Source organism: Vidua macroura, chromosome 1 (genome assembly GCF_024509145.1).
Source record: "Vidua macroura isolate BioBank_ID:100142 chromosome 1, ASM2450914v1, whole genome shotgun sequence".
NCBI lineage: Eukaryota > Metazoa > Chordata > Aves > Passeriformes > Viduidae > Vidua > Vidua macroura.
The window spans coordinates 98,230,107-98,246,035 of NC_071571.1; the positions used below are offsets into that span (position 1 = coordinate 98,230,107).

Sequence of the window (15,929 nt, forward strand, 5' to 3'; positions counted from 1 at the left end):
TTGTTCTTAAACTCAGGGTAATGAACCTTTCATTAAAATCATTCCCCAAAAGGAAAATTCAAAGAATTTTGAAGGATAAACAAGTATCCAGCAGCTAAACAGCCAACTTGTTTCTAGTATTTAAATACAGAACTGCAAGGAGCTGCAGACTTCAGTTTTTGAAAAGATAAACTTTTACTTTGGTGGAATCTTGCTAACTCTGCATTGGCAGGACATTTCCTTTGTTATTCATAGTTCTTACTTCTGTGAAATTTATCTTAGTTTCTTACAATGTATCATTTTGATCAAATAAAAAGTTGGCAGGATATAAAAATTCACCAAGATGAAAAGGCTTTTTATAACAAATAGAAAATGAAAGACATTCTAAGATTTTTGAACATTTTTTCTTGTCTCTACTGAATAATACTATGATTTTTTAATCAGTTCTGCACAGCTGAAATGCACTATAGAGTTATAAGGAACATATTCTTATGGCTTGATTAAACTGAACATACTGAGTAGGGCATTCATTGTACTTACATTTGCCTTACCAAGAAAATAAATAGGTCTGTACTAGCAACAGCCCATATGCCATGTGCCACAAATGTTGCCACCACAATGTTTTTGTTCGTTAGCAAAATGAGATACATGTGAAAGAAAATGCTATAGAAACTTAAGGTTAATGTATTTGAGATCATATGATGCCCCTTCTATAAAAATATATATTTTAAACTTCATAACAACCAAACAAGAGTCCGTTAGATCAACGTTATGTCAATTTTAACCAGCCCTTAATTATATATTTATAGGATCCTATTTCATGTCATAAAATTTAGAACATGAAAGGAAGATCTTTTTTCCAATGAAAGTAGAACATAATCAATTGCACTTGACATCCTTGGGCCTGGATTCTTTTCTTGCTGCAGCTGGCAAAGCTGGTATTATTAACATTCTCCCATTCTTCCTGTCACACAGCCTATTTTCAAGTTCACATTGTTTCTGGTTTATAAAACATTTTATGAACATGTTCTATTTGAAGTGTCAATTTCAATAATTTCTTTGCTTTAATGTTTAATGAAATAAAAAGAAGCATAAACTGTTCCTACAAAGAAATACTAAAGAAAACACATCTTTTTGCCAAGGTATTTTTTTCACAAGTGTGCAGGCTTCCCCTCACCCCAAGTTGTCTTAAAGGGGGTTTAATCATCCATGATTTTGAGTAATAATTTGAGTGATTTGTCAGCATAAAAGTATTTCAATTTGTTTGAAATTACAAAAATGAACTGACAATCTCTTGGATTCTAACCATGATAACATACTTAACACAAAATCAGATAGTCATAGCTAAAGCAGTCCAGATTTATTGGTGAAACAATTTAATAGAAAAAAAGCAATTTTCAGAAAATTGATCTTTAACAAGTATTTAAATTTTCTCTTTGATCTAATAGTGCAAATCTTTCTTCTTCCGACAACCCAGTATCAGCTGAAAGCATCCATGGAGCTGGTTATGCCAATTCTCCCAGTGCACGCATTCTTTCATTGCATTGCAGCTCTCATGACACACTGCAATCCTTGAATCTTACAATACAGCAGAGAGATCAAATGACTCTAGCTTAACTGTAATGAGTCTCAGGCAAAGTCAGCGTAAAGATTCTGGTGTCACTTACGTTAAGCTGGGGGCAAAGCTTCATTTACTTCTCATGCTAATAGCGAGTGAGAAGCTATTGTCATCACATACTTATGAAGTCATTAAGCCAAGACATAAGAAGAGATTTATAGCTAAGAATCTGTGTAGTTTGCACTGAAGAACTTACATTTGCTGGGTTTTGGAGGGGAGAGGAGTCAATCAGCCAATATTTAATTGCTCTCCTTACACCATTTGGGCTTTCAGTTTTAAGTCGAGATTACAGTGACTTCTGTGCTTTCTGGTCTGGCACAGAACAACCCCATTGACAAGTGATCTCACTGAAGGACCATCTCCTGAGAGAAAGGGCACCAAAGTATTGGGCTTAAATGAAACCAGGAGGTCTGAATTTGACAGCAAAATATGCTTTATTAATTGTATTTGGCTTCCCACCTTCCTCTATTTTTCATGGCTCATAATTGAAACAACCTCTTAACTCAGCAATGATTTATCAGAGTGAATGGGAATTTGTCAAGATACTCTTTAGACATTGTCAGTAATGCTCTTGGTTAGAGGCAGCAATCACTGCTGAGCAAAATGAAGTTCTTTATTGGTTTCTGGGTAAGACACGTCCCACTTCCAATATGCCATTTTAAAATCAGTGTAGTAATGCACTACTTAGCACAGAAATTCAAAGCTCAAAAGGAAAGGATCAAATCTACTGCATAAGACTTGAGAAGACACGTAATACAGTCATTTTAAATAATGTAGCTCTTATGCAGTTTCTACTCAGTAAGTATCTTGTTCCAGGTGTCCTTTATTCATATCTCAAATTTTATAGGCTTCATTTACTAATGTGAAGGTCTTGATGCGATTCAGCAAAGGAAATGGGAATGTGGAGGGCTATAAAGCATTTCAGCTTTAGCCGCTGGTAGACACTTACTGAAAAATTACTGAGCGATCAGATTTATATAACAAATATATTCTAACATTTTGTGTTATTCACATTGTTCAGGCACCAAGATTAGATGGGGAAATGGATTCCGTACTCTATTGCTGGGCATATGAACAAACAGTGGAAATGCCAAAATGACGAATGCTCTCCCATTCATTTTACATACTTTAATTTGCAGAAAGCTACAGAAGCCTACATCAGAATTTCCTGCAGGATTAGCTTAAGGAAGGTTGAACAGGATGATTCAAAGCCCTCTAAATATTTAGCAACTTGAATATTCTCTGATTATTTTTAGTGACATATCAGAGTTTCTACTTTGAAAAGGTTGGAAAACTGTGTAAATGGGCTTTTCGTATATGCCTTTGTCTCCCTTTTATGCACAACACCTTTTAGCTGAGAAGATTAACACTACCTGTTATCCTGCTTAAAATATATTAAAAAAAAAAAAAAAAGAAAAAAGGGGTGAGTTGTCACCTAACAAGGCCAAAAGACAATGTGCATTGCAGGCTTGCCTACCAAGACCACAGAGGAGCCATAGCTTCCGTCCATTTAGGTTTTCAAAACCAGCCTTATGTTTCTTGCATCTTTATTGTGACATACAAAAGGTAATTGTATGTCAACAGCAAAATTATTTCAGACTTTATTGGGGCTATTTTTTTATTTCTATCTGCTTATGGTTTTGGCATGTGCTTACAAGTTGAAGTCCAATTTCATCAAAGATGATAGTTTTATTTCTCAAAATTCCTCATTAAGTTTAAAAATATGACTCTTAGCAGGCTTCTTAGTATTTTTCCATGTAACATAACTACTTTGATATGGGTTAACAACAAACTGTGGTAATAATTTGTGATAGAGCAAATAAAATTCATTACAAGCAAATTGTGATAAGCAATACTGTGGGAAAAAAAAACCCTTTAGTGTTCTCTTTTTAGAAGAAACACATAAGATGCTACTGGTGTAATTCTTATAAAAATATATGCTCCTTCACATAAGTACTCTCACAGACCATTGCCTTTGTGGGTAGGTGTTCATTATTTTGAGTATGGATAGCAAAACCCAAGTCCAAAAAATGAGGACAAACCAGATCAAACACAACAGGAGTGACTGAAAACGTTTCTTAATTTTGAATTTCTTGGAGAAAGGCCAAGCTGTAATTAGATTTTCTGAACATAATTTCCCCAGGGATTTCAATAACTGCAACACAAAAAGCTAATTAATGTTTCAATACCAAAATTCTATTTGGCCTTATTTATATAATAATACACAAACTGACTGTTTAACATTTGTATCATCCAAACTCTAAAGGGCAAGAAATAGAGTTCTTCAGATAGCTTAAAATTCAGTCTGCAATCTTTTTTTTTTTCTTTCAATTTTAAGGAAATTTTAAGCCCTAAATAAAAAAAAAAAAAAAAACCAACAAAAATAAAAACAACAAAAAAACCCAAAAAAACCCACCCAAAAATATGAATTCTTCTTAATATTTTCTGTTGTATAAAACCTCACGTGTTTTGTCAGTCAATTTTTAATATCCTGTGTAACAGTGCTAAATTTTATGGTAGGTATAAACAATAAACACTGAATTACTGAAACATACAGGGTATTTTTACATGCTTATATGGCCGTTATATTTTTTCCTTCTTAATCATGATTTCGGTTAATAAGCTTACTCTTGGCTTCTCATCTTTATCAATTTTTAGATCTTGATTTATGATAGCATAACATATCAGTGAATGCTGTTGGGCTCAAAATTTTTTTAGAGCCGTCAATTATTTATGAAAACGTATAATTCATGTATGTCATACTTATGTATGCACAAAAATGGTGTAGAGCTCTTTTTCTTCTGTTATTTAAATTATTCTTTGATAAAAAATATTTAAAGACACTGTTTAATTTCTGAACTGTAATTAAGGGCAATATTTGGATTATCAAAAGAAACAAACCCATCTAATTTTAAGATATTTTGTGCAATTTGTGTTACTTTAGCTCTATTATTCCATGCATTAATCTTTACAGGTCTTTACATGTAAGTATTTTCATGGGCTAATGGAGCATAATAGACCCAACACTCATTTATTGAAGGGCCTTTTTTCATCTGAGATGTAGTTTTTAAAAAAACAAAAATCACAAAACCCACTACCTTCTTAGTCCATAGCATATTCATTATCAGATCAACACACACTACTAATTAAGTTAAATTTGACTGCTAAATAACTCCCAAAGAGCCAATTTATCTAAGGTAGTATGAACACATATTCATTTCTCCTTATACATCACCAGCTGCTATTAATTAAATTCTAGTCACTTCAGACTGCAAGTTTGACATAATTGCCACTGTGGAAACTTGTACTTAGCAGTGAGCTTGGCTACTACTACTGATATTGACAGTCACCTGGATATAGGTAAGACACCACTCTGTTTATTTCACATTAGAGTTTGTGAGATATTTAGGAATATGTGGGGAATTTTCAAATTTGTTTACTGAATGCTCAAAGCTTTGTTGTAAATGCCCATGAAGTGCAGGGCTAAGTTCAATGTCCCGTTCTCTGAAGAAAACGTCTCCTCTCTGAAAGCACAATGCACCTTTTGAAGCTCAGAGGAGATTACGGCAGCAGAAGGTGATTCTTCCCTCTGCAGCAGCTCCTCTCAGCTGGCTGCTCTGCTGAGGTGAGGGCTGCAGTGATGCTTACAATCTGCTTCCTTGCTACCCACCTTCCACCCACATCTATGGAGCGTCTGTGGGCTGATGCTTTGACAACCCTGCGGTGCAAAGGCTGTCGGTATGACAAGGTATTAGGAGGAAAAGGTGTGCTTCGCACCCACTTCACTTTCTGTACAAATTAATTGTTTTTAATTAGCAATTGCAGCAGAAGCTTCAAAGAGATTTTCATTACAGATAGTGAATGGTAGTCTTGCATGGAAAAGTTTTGCAACCAGAGTCTTCTGGATGCACTTCCTTGTCCACTGGTAAGACTGAATCAGTCTCTCCTGAAATCAGCTATATTTTCTCAGGCTTCAGTCATCATAGTACATGTAGGAAAAATGAAAACCTTAAGTTTGAAATATTTATTAGCCCCACGTTTCAGTGGAAATGTGGATAAAATCTGCATATTTTCAGAAAGAAAAATTTTTACATTTTTAATAATACACTTCCAATATTTTGAATACTCTACAGCTAGGTGGCATAGGTATTTTAATTATGACTTTATACATAATGTTTTGCTTTCCTTTATTTTGAAGGCCATTTATAAGGAAGAAAAGATTGTTGAAAGTGAATATAATACATTTACTATCTTGCTGATGAAGAAAAGACACATCAAGAACACAAGAAGAAGAAAACCAACATCTCTTCAAATAAACTTCTTTTTTCAATTCTTATCTGTCCATGATATCAGTGATATGATGAATATATGTAGGGTGATGTACAAGCATAACTTTTTTCACAAACAGCTTCTGGAAGATTATTTTCTTTTTTCCATTACTGGTATTTAAATGTAAGACTATAACCATGATTAAAAATTAACTTTGCTCTATGGAGAATGTTGGGAAACAAATGTTTGTACCCTTTAATGACTCACCCACTGAATGCACATTTCACCTGCTGATTTTAATTTATGTGATAATTCACAAAACAAAGCATTTAATGTCCTTCATCTATGTACTGGATTCCACGCATTTTAATGAAAAGATGTACTGTCTCCTTGCATTGGGTGCTCTTGTTTGTAAACAGTTTCTAACCTCCTATCTAAATGTAAATTGTTTATACAAACAGATTATTAAGAGAGAACTAAAACAAAATCTTTAAGGCCTTTAGAAATAATACAAAGCACTATGTTTACAACAGGCTATTTTTAAAAGGTCTACATTTTAAATGTAACAATAATTTCATTTTCCTAAAAGATACAAATCAATTTCAGCTTAAGAGCAGTGAATCATCATCATCAAGTTATGGTAATTATAGCATTTAAAGGCTTTAGCAAATCTAAACATATGAAAGAAAACCATAGACAGAAGATGATTTGTTGAAGGTCTGTAAGTTAGTTGAGTCAACAGTTCACATATATGATTTGCCAAGCAAATTTACCAAGAATAGCTCTTCTTCTAGAATTACTCTGTTTTAATCTTGCAACTCATATAGCCACTTTATGTAGATTTAATTAGGCACCCTGAGGTTGCCCAAATACTTGCCCCATCTCATTGGTAGAAAATACTAAAACAACCTGACATTCATTAGCTACTGAGAAGCTACATTGAACCAAATTATCTATCCAGCTTTATGTGGTGATTCTAGAAATAATTTTCACCATTTGTTTACAAAATGACTAAAAGAAACCTGTTTTATGTAAATTTGGGAATCCTGCAGAGGATCCTGACAATTGATAAAATGAAATGGAGAAAAAATAACCAGTGCAAATAAAAAGCAATTTGCATGAATTCTGGTGAAATGGAAAGAAGCTAATGGATTTGGCATTATAAGCAACTTGCCTTGTAAACTGTAGATTTCTCCAACGCTGTTCTGCCGGGTGATGTGATGCCAATATGCACTACGAGGAAGTGAGATCGACTTGGATAAAGTCATTGGTTCAGACAGACTGGTCTGGAGCTAAAAAACAAAGCAAACATAAATGGAAGGTCACACATAAGCATACTTGATAAATAATCTCAAAACTGTAAATTGAATCTATGTTGTCATGAACATACCATTTTCTGAATTACCACAGATCTTACACTATAATTTAAACTGTGTTACAAGCATCAGCACTGTGAATGCTCAGGAAAAAACTGCAAAAGTGTATCTGGGTCTATAGGTTCATTAGCAGAGGTTAATATTAGGACATCAGAATATGTCCCTATTTATCTACAGCTATTCTTCTTGCTGTCAGGGTTTTGTTATATACTTCTTTATGATAATGATGGATTAACACATGCCTGAATTCTAAAACTCCTCTGCAATCACATTTCCTTTTGGTCATTTAGCCTGCATATTGGATTGAATACCCAGAAAGATGCTAAGAGAGAATCTGAGACAACCACCAGAGAATTAGCAATGGAGACTCATTAATCTCATAATCCTCCTTTGAAGGGGAGGCATCTCATCACCAGTAGCAAGCTCCATCTTCAAGAACAGATTTTCCTGGTCTGGGGGACTTTATGTGACTGAAATTGTGAATTACATGGTAAGTGTCCGTGTGACCAAGAGCTACAGCACAGAAACCTGACAGGAGGAATGTCAAATTTATTAAAGAGATATCTGTCTCAAACAAACTATTGATGTGAGTGAAAGACAAGGCAACACTACAAAGAAAAAAGAAAGATGAAGAATTGTGCATTCTGGCAGCCTCTTTGGATATTCCTGTTATGCTTTCTGTGTCTAGAAGAAAAGAGAATGCACCTGCAAATATTTTGTATCTCTGGCTTTACAGAATAAAAAATGTGATCAATAATTTTTGGGATCTAACAAGTCACCATAATATTGCAAGCATAATTTTCTCAGAGGATGTCTGAAAAGATCAATATTGAAGGATCAATTATGTCTGAATATTTAGAATGAAAAACCTCTTAGTTTCAGGGGAGACACCAGGATGGTACTCTGAGAGGGTGTGCCTAGAAACTCATTTGCAGAGAGTCCAGCTACAGAGCAGAAGGTATTAAAGATTTGGATCATTTACTGCAGGTTTAGTCATTAATTCTTAGGGATTCCTCATTTGGAATCATAGTGCCAAATTTAAAAAAGCCCTTTTTAACTGTACAAACTCATATTTACATCTGTAATTTAAATGTCTTCCTCTCCCCAAAATAAATATATTTAGAGACAATATCCACCCAAATATCTAAAATTATTTAAATTTTGAGTATGAACACAAACTAGTGCATAGAATATATTTTGCTTCAGATCAACCTGCTGTAATTACTTCTGTTGTTGTTTTCTTGAGAATTGTCATCAAAATAACTCCCAGTCTACAGCTAATGTCTTTTCTGCTCATTTACAGCCAAGTATTACATTTCATTTGTCAGTGGTGCAGATCATCACTGGAAGCTATTTGATATGAAGTAAAGCGCTTGCAGAAGCATTCAGTTCATTAAAAAAAGAAGTTTGAAAGCATTATCACAAGAATTCCAATTTTAGGGAGACTTGGGAGTTAAAAATTTATTGATATGCAGAATTTCCTTTATTGTAGTGATATGGACAGTAATAAACCCTCTATATTTTACCAGGTTCGTATAGCATGTGTAACAAGGGTAATTTTGCCAAAGAAGAAAATGACATAAAATCATCTAACTTTAGCTTACCAATGATTTATTCATAATTTATTGACTCAAAAGGTAAATCAAAGGCAAAACCTTTTCTTAGTATGCATTCTGAAATAAATAATTCCAGTAAATCGAACCACTTTGAATGCAGTTTATTATCTCAAAGCTAAATCCACCGAATGAATGGAATACATGGTTAAATGTTTCATCACTCCTGATCTGAGGTGATTAACTCCTGCCTGATCTGACCAATAGTGATGAAGAAGAACTTTATTTGCACACATTAGAGATCTAGGAGAATTAAAAAAAAATCTGTTCTCATTATAAAATAAGGTAAGAACTGCTCTTGTGCAGAAGACTGCACTGCAAGCGTTCACAATACTTTGTTTCCTCCGATTCTCTATCTAAGGAACAACTTCTGATATCACCTTTTGGGTAAGAATTATCACCATATGCTAACTGCAATAGGACCAGATGAACCATATTTATCTGGAGACTCCATAGAGAAAAAAATGCAATGCCTAGTTTATTACAATATCATCCTCAGAAAAAAAAAATTAAAATAAAATATCAATTTTGTTTTTAATTTGAGACTTTAAAGTAGAAACACAAACCTTTGGATTTGAAGACCTTATTACCTTGTATAACATATAAAGGACGATAACATTAATTTATCCATGAAGTTATTTTTACTGAATAGTAGACTAGCATCAGCTATAATTTTTCTTTTATTCTTTTTTATCCATATAAAACTCACATTGTTGATCAAATGTAATTGACAATGACAGAATGCTTACTTCTACAAACTGCTGTTAGTAAAAATATTCCTGTGTTCAAAGAAAATCGAATAATATATTGACAGAAACCCATTTTCTCTGGAGAACTTTTTACATGTTACACTGTGGGTGTTTCAGATTAAAAAAATTTGAAACCAAGGTGAAGAAAACACATAAAAATATCCATATAATCAATTTTTCATATATTACTAGATAGCTCTTTGCTATATTAATAATTACAAGTTAAACTAATATTTAAAGTACAGAGATCTACTGTTTCATAATCCCTTTTCCCCAGGTATAAATTAAATTCTGGTAGCTAACAAAATTAAAATAGAAAAACAAAACAAACAAACAACTTGTAAATCAGGGAAGATTTGCAAAACTGTCTAACAGTTAAAAAATTAGACACTCAGGTTCAAGACCTCTGGTGTTCCAGACCAGTGAAAGAGAACACATTTATAAGTTCAGAGACTTTGTCCTCCATACCCTTCCCTTTTGTCTTTTTACTATGCCTCATTAAAAAACAACTGGCTTCTCCTCTATACTTTTTTGAAGCAGCTACTGCAAACAGAGAACTTTTCACTGTGGAAAATCAAGTAAATAACCTTTAAATTTTCTCCTTTTCTCAAAGCAGGTAGACTATCCTGCCTAGATTTATTACGGTCCTTAATTTAACAGAAATGTAACAGTTAAAAATGTATTTAAAAATTATTTCACCTATCTCATTAAGCCTGTTTACCATGCAGAAAATTAAAACATTTCTGAGTCTGGATTTCTTCTTACATAACAGGCCAATATTCAGCTGTTGTTTCCAACACCGAAACATTTTTCTCAGGAGCTGGCAAAACAGGCTCAGATGCATTAGCATCAAGTGAACAGAAAAGGCCCATTATGACAGAGGTAGCAAAGACACACAGAAGTAGTAAATGTTTCTCTCTGGGAATGAATCTAAGATGATTCTGCTCCTCTGCTTCACTCTGGTGACATCCCACCTGGAGTACTATGTCCAGGAATTTGCTGGAGCACATCCAGAGGTGGGACTCAAAACTGATCAGAGGGCTGGAACACCTCTCCTGTGAAGACAAACTGAGAGAATGGGGGGTCAGACTGAAGATGTACAGGGAGAAAGTTTCAGGGATACCTTATTGTGACTTTTCAGTACTTTATGGGGGCCTATAAGAAAGATGGGGCAGACTTTTTAGCAGGGCCTGTTTTAACAGGACAAGGAATAAGTTTTAAATTAAAAGAGGGTAAATTTAAATTCTACATGAGGAAGGAATTTTTTATCATGGGGGTGGTAAAACATTGGCATTGGTTGCCCAGAGAGATTTTGGATGCCTCATCCCCGGATACATTCAAGGTCAGGTTGGACTGGGCTCTGAGCAACCTGGTCTAGTTGAAGATGTTCCTTCTTATTGCAGGGGGGTTGGACTACCTGGCCATTAAAGGCCCTTCCAACCTAAAGAATTCTCTGATTTCACTGAGAGTTGTTTTGCTGTGTTGCCACTATGTTCTGGTCTTAATAGAGGAAAGTAAAACCAATATACCAAATTTGACTTGGCTACAAATATTTCTCAAATCTGATGAGACTTCAGGAAATAAAAAACATAACCTAGACTTTTTTTCCCAGTTTATGAGATGGAAAGTGTGAACAGAATTAGAACTTAGGTGAAAAGCAGAAATGCATACATCAAAACCATATTAACCTAGGGAATTTTGTGGTAGGAATATAAAAAACCCAAATATCACTGAAGCATTTTTGTTATCTGACAGGAAACACATACTAGTTAGACTTCATCCATTTCCCTCAGACTCTGTCTGATAAAATACCTTTCATACAGTGAACATTACATTTCTTTCCTGTATCCAGATCTAATATCCAAAGCCATAATATCAAAAATATTGAGCTCTATGAAGTTTTTGCTTTTCCAGTGACAGTCTATTTGTTTAAAATAGAAATTAAAAAAAAAAAAAAAAAAAAAAAAGAACAAAAAAAGAACTCTATTAATGTGACACTGAAAGAAGTTTCCCATATTCTTCATTATTGTTCTTTTATGAAAGTCTTAAAGAGTAAATTTTCTTTTAATTCCCATAGGCCATCTCCATTGGCTTAAATAGATTTGTTACTCTGATACCAATAATGAATACAATTCCAAAAATGGAGCCTGTTAACTGTATTAAGGTTCTGAGCTTTGATCTGTTTAGCATATTATTCTCTCCATTTTTTTTTTTTCATTAAAAAGTCAAAACACTGAAGGTGACAGAAAATACATTTGGCTTGGGGAGACATACTGAACAATTTATAGTTCATTCCGTATTTTTTTTTAGTCTACAATAAGAACAGTTTGCTTTTTGCAGATATGCTCTGTAAAATAGGTTAGTTTATTATGGATAAAACCCTCTGTCTCATTTCAAATTCTCATTAGTGTCTTTAAACAAATAGCAAGAGAAGTAGGTCACAGAAGACTAACGAGAGTTGTAGTCTAGAAATATGAATTGAAAACATTATTTAGATTTTTTTTTAATTTCTAACTCTAAAGAAGGTTACTTTGTGTGTTGTGCCTTGAAGAGAAAGAGGGCTTAAGAAATATATTCCACCTCACAAGCTTCAATTAGCTGACACAGACGCATTTCACTGGCATCCACAGTAAAAAATTACTAGAGTTTAAGAATCACACAATCTAGTAGGTAGCATCAGCTCAGATATCACCTGAGTTAGAGAACAAGCAGAAGAAATGTTTTTGATTTTTTTAAAATGAGTTTTCTCATTTTCTTATCACGACCAAAAAAAGGGTATCATGTTTGTCTTTTTTGCAAAAGCAGCAACTGTTGTCCTGGATTCAACTTTTATGCTATGACACATAGATCTATTTTACAAAACCCAGTTCTCATCCAGTTCTGTAAAGTAGACTGTTCTTTCATCAGCACAGGTTTGCCCATGTTTCTTTTTAAATCAATTCTCCTGCTCCAAACAATTTTCCAATTTGTCATTTTGAATTCTGTCTCTTCATTGATCCACTTCCACATTGTTATAAATGTAAGATCTGGAAGTATAATAACTAGACTGAGCCTTGATCCTTCTTTGAAAATACTTAATAAAACTGGATGCAGGATATAGTCCCGTGAAATACCAGTGAGAAAATACTTTCCTTTGGTGATGTGCTACTAATACTCTTTGGTTATAATTTTTCTGCAGCCCCTTTTCACAACCACTTAACTTGCTTAGAACACAGTTATGTTCATTTATATATATATTACTCGGACTGTGTTAATTACTTAAATATGTCTACTATTAATATAATAATTTATAGGTATCAGCATACTTTTTATTTACTATGCGCTGCTTTATATTTATTTTTACTGTTTTATCCAGCTTGCTGTTCCTGATGGAATACATAATATTGGCAAACCCCCACGAATATATAAATTCACAAGTCTTCTGAAAGAACTTGTAGAAAAGCTACATGTAAAAGTAATTTCAGCCTTTATAATATATGTCTAGCATTAAGGTTTTCAGTAGTGCTTCCAACCTTTTGGAGAGTTACTTAATCAATTATGGACAAAAAATTAAAAAAATCTAAATAGTAACACTGCTTTATGGTGCCAGGGTGGATGATGATTATTCTTTGGTGGTGGAATAACATTGTGAATTAAGAATAAAGCAATGGTGGAAGAAAGATATTCTGAAGGGAGATTCAAAGGGGCTGATTGTTTTTTATATTATTCCTTGCCACACTATGAAGAGAGAACTGGTACACTTGGCTTTTTTCTGGTGGAAGTGTGTTGTTTTTTTTTTTTTCTTTTATTTTTTCTTTCCTCTAAAAGAAGCTCATAATAGATCAATGTTGCAAGACAGAAGGGATTAATGTTGGAAGAAAATGAGATACATTTTACAGCACGTTGGGATTATATTTGTTGAATGTCAGTAAGGTGCGTGTTTTCACCCATATTCCGTCATAAATTTGTGGGTTTGTTCTTTTTGTGAAAGAAGTTTCCTGGAAACTATAATAATTAGTGTGAGGGTAGAAGCTCAGGTTCTTACATTTTTCAAAGGTTTGAGCCATTTTGCTATACATAATAAATACTTTATCCATTTTTCATTACATAAAGCCATTCACTAATAACATGGGAGATAATGTCAACATGGAAAGAGCTGAGACTATTTCAAGCCTGGCTATGCTACAGGCCTCAGTGGAAACAAACACAACTGAGCTAATTTTTTTATTTTTTTAAGAAATACATGTATATATATATATATATATATATATATATATATATATGCATGATAGATAATCCAGTATTGCACAGAAGCTATTTGCTTGTCCTTTCTGTTGCCATGAAATAAGAGCCAGATATGTATGCTTGCAGCCCAGAATGCCAGCCACACCTGAGCGAGCAGGTGAAAGGAAGTGATTCTCCCTCTATTCTCCCTCATGAGACCCCACATGGAGCACTGCTTCCAGCTCTAAGAGCCCCAGCACAAAAAAGACAGGGACCTGTTAGAGCAGGTCCAGAGGAAGCCATGAAGATAATCAATGGGAAGGAGCTGAGAGACCTGGGGTTGTTCAACCTGGAGAAGGGAAGGCTTAATCTCATCAATGTTTGTAAATACTTGATGGGAGAGTGCAAAGAAGCCCTCTTTACAAAGAGTGCAAAGAAGGCTCTTTACAGTGGTGCCCAGTGACAGGACCAGAGACAACGTGCAGAAACTGAAACACAGGAGATTCCCGCTGAACATCAGGAAACAGGTTTGCTGTGAGATTGAATAAGCACTGGCACAGATTTCCCAGGAAGGTTGTAAAGTCTCTCACATCTCACATTGCAGATATTCAAAAGACATTGGGACATGGTCCTGGACAACCAGCTTCAATGGCACTACTTGAGATAGAGGGGTTGGACAAGAAGACTTTTCCATCCTCAACCACTCTGTGACTGTCATTTCCAAAATTATAGAGAAGGTTTTACTGAATAGAGAAAGTCCCAGATCTGTCTTCTAAACAGTGTAAGGATAAGTCAGTTGAGGTGGAAAAGAACAAACTGAAATGCATCAGTTAGCGAGATCAAAGAAAGAGACCATCAACAAAGACTTGTCTTCTTCATTTGGAGCAAGTGTTTTCTGGGTAATTCAGTCTGAGAGTTACGGAGTTCCAGAAGTGGCTCTTTCATGAGATTTGTCAAGCCAGTGCTAAAAATAGTGAGGCTTGCTATCAGTGCTGACATACAAGTTCCTTCCTCTGTCCTCATTCCTCTGTCTTTTACTCTCCTTGCTCTGCTGAGTATTCCTACAAAGCTACTAGAGTCTAACCTCAACCTGAAGTGCTCTGGCAAAGTCTTCAAAGTATGAGATTTTTTTTCATGGAATTACTTGCCAAGAGATATGACATATCTTAAACAGATATTTGGAACACTTGAAGTCTCAGTGCTCTACTTGAGAGTACTATAAGGACAGCATTTCTGACCTCATAGAAGTTTGCTTTAGAACTGGTGTGGCAGAAGCCATGGTATGAAAAATGTCTCTCGGTGGTGAACTGACTCGAAAACTTCTCTCTAGCATGTGGCAAGAAAGGTGAAATAGGGATGAACACAGACTGTCCCCAGCTGGGAGAACCCCGCTTGAATAAATTTGGGGCTGAAAACTGGATTTCTAAAAAATGCTGCAATCTATATTCACTGTTCCCTGCACACTTATTTGACTTCCATTATTTCTGATAAAGCAAATTACTTGGACCTCCTGAGATCTCTCAAGTTTTTCTTCTATTGTCTAAAACAAATCAGTAGTTTCCAATTACACATATTTGTGGAAATCACATTTCTTTTAGCTTCTTCATTTCAGGATACAGAAATTACTGACCAATGAACTTTAATAAAATGACAGGAAGACAATTTCCTGAATACTTTCTGAAACAGTAACCATCAATAACTTTTCATGAATATTCCTCATTAAGCTTATCAGTGCGTGACTCCAGTATTCAGTAACACACATAGTCTGGCTGACCTCTACTTTCTGACATTTTCAGAAGTTAGTTTTATATGTCATACAAAGACATTTCAATTAAAAACAAGAAATAGCAAACCTAGAATACATTAAAATTACTACTATGTAGTCAAGTCTTCTCAGATGACTCTTCAATATCTTCCCAAAACTACGGTTCCCTCTTTTTAACTAGTTACTTTTAGACATTTGAAATGCATCTTGAATCACACGTACTGGGGCTAGTTATATATATGCAATGCACATGAATATAAATTATTAAGTTTTAGCTTTGAAATATACTTTTTTTGGGGGAGGGGAGGGGAAGGGAGGTATATGCCTGTACATATGAACACACAAGTAAACACATTA

General features: G+C 34.5%; 1 protein-coding gene across 1 annotated transcript in view; it reads right to left on the reverse strand.

Moving 5' to 3' along the window:
- DOK6 (docking protein 6) overlaps positions 1-15,929 on the reverse strand; it is a 244,582-nt gene that overhangs the window by 33,971 nt on the left and 194,682 nt on the right. Inside the window, exon 7 of the mRNA XM_053991649.1 lies at positions 7,041-7,158. Coding sequence (XP_053847624.1) covers positions 7,041-7,158 — 118 coding nt within the window. The remainder of the gene's footprint in view (positions 1-7,040; positions 7,159-15,929) is intronic.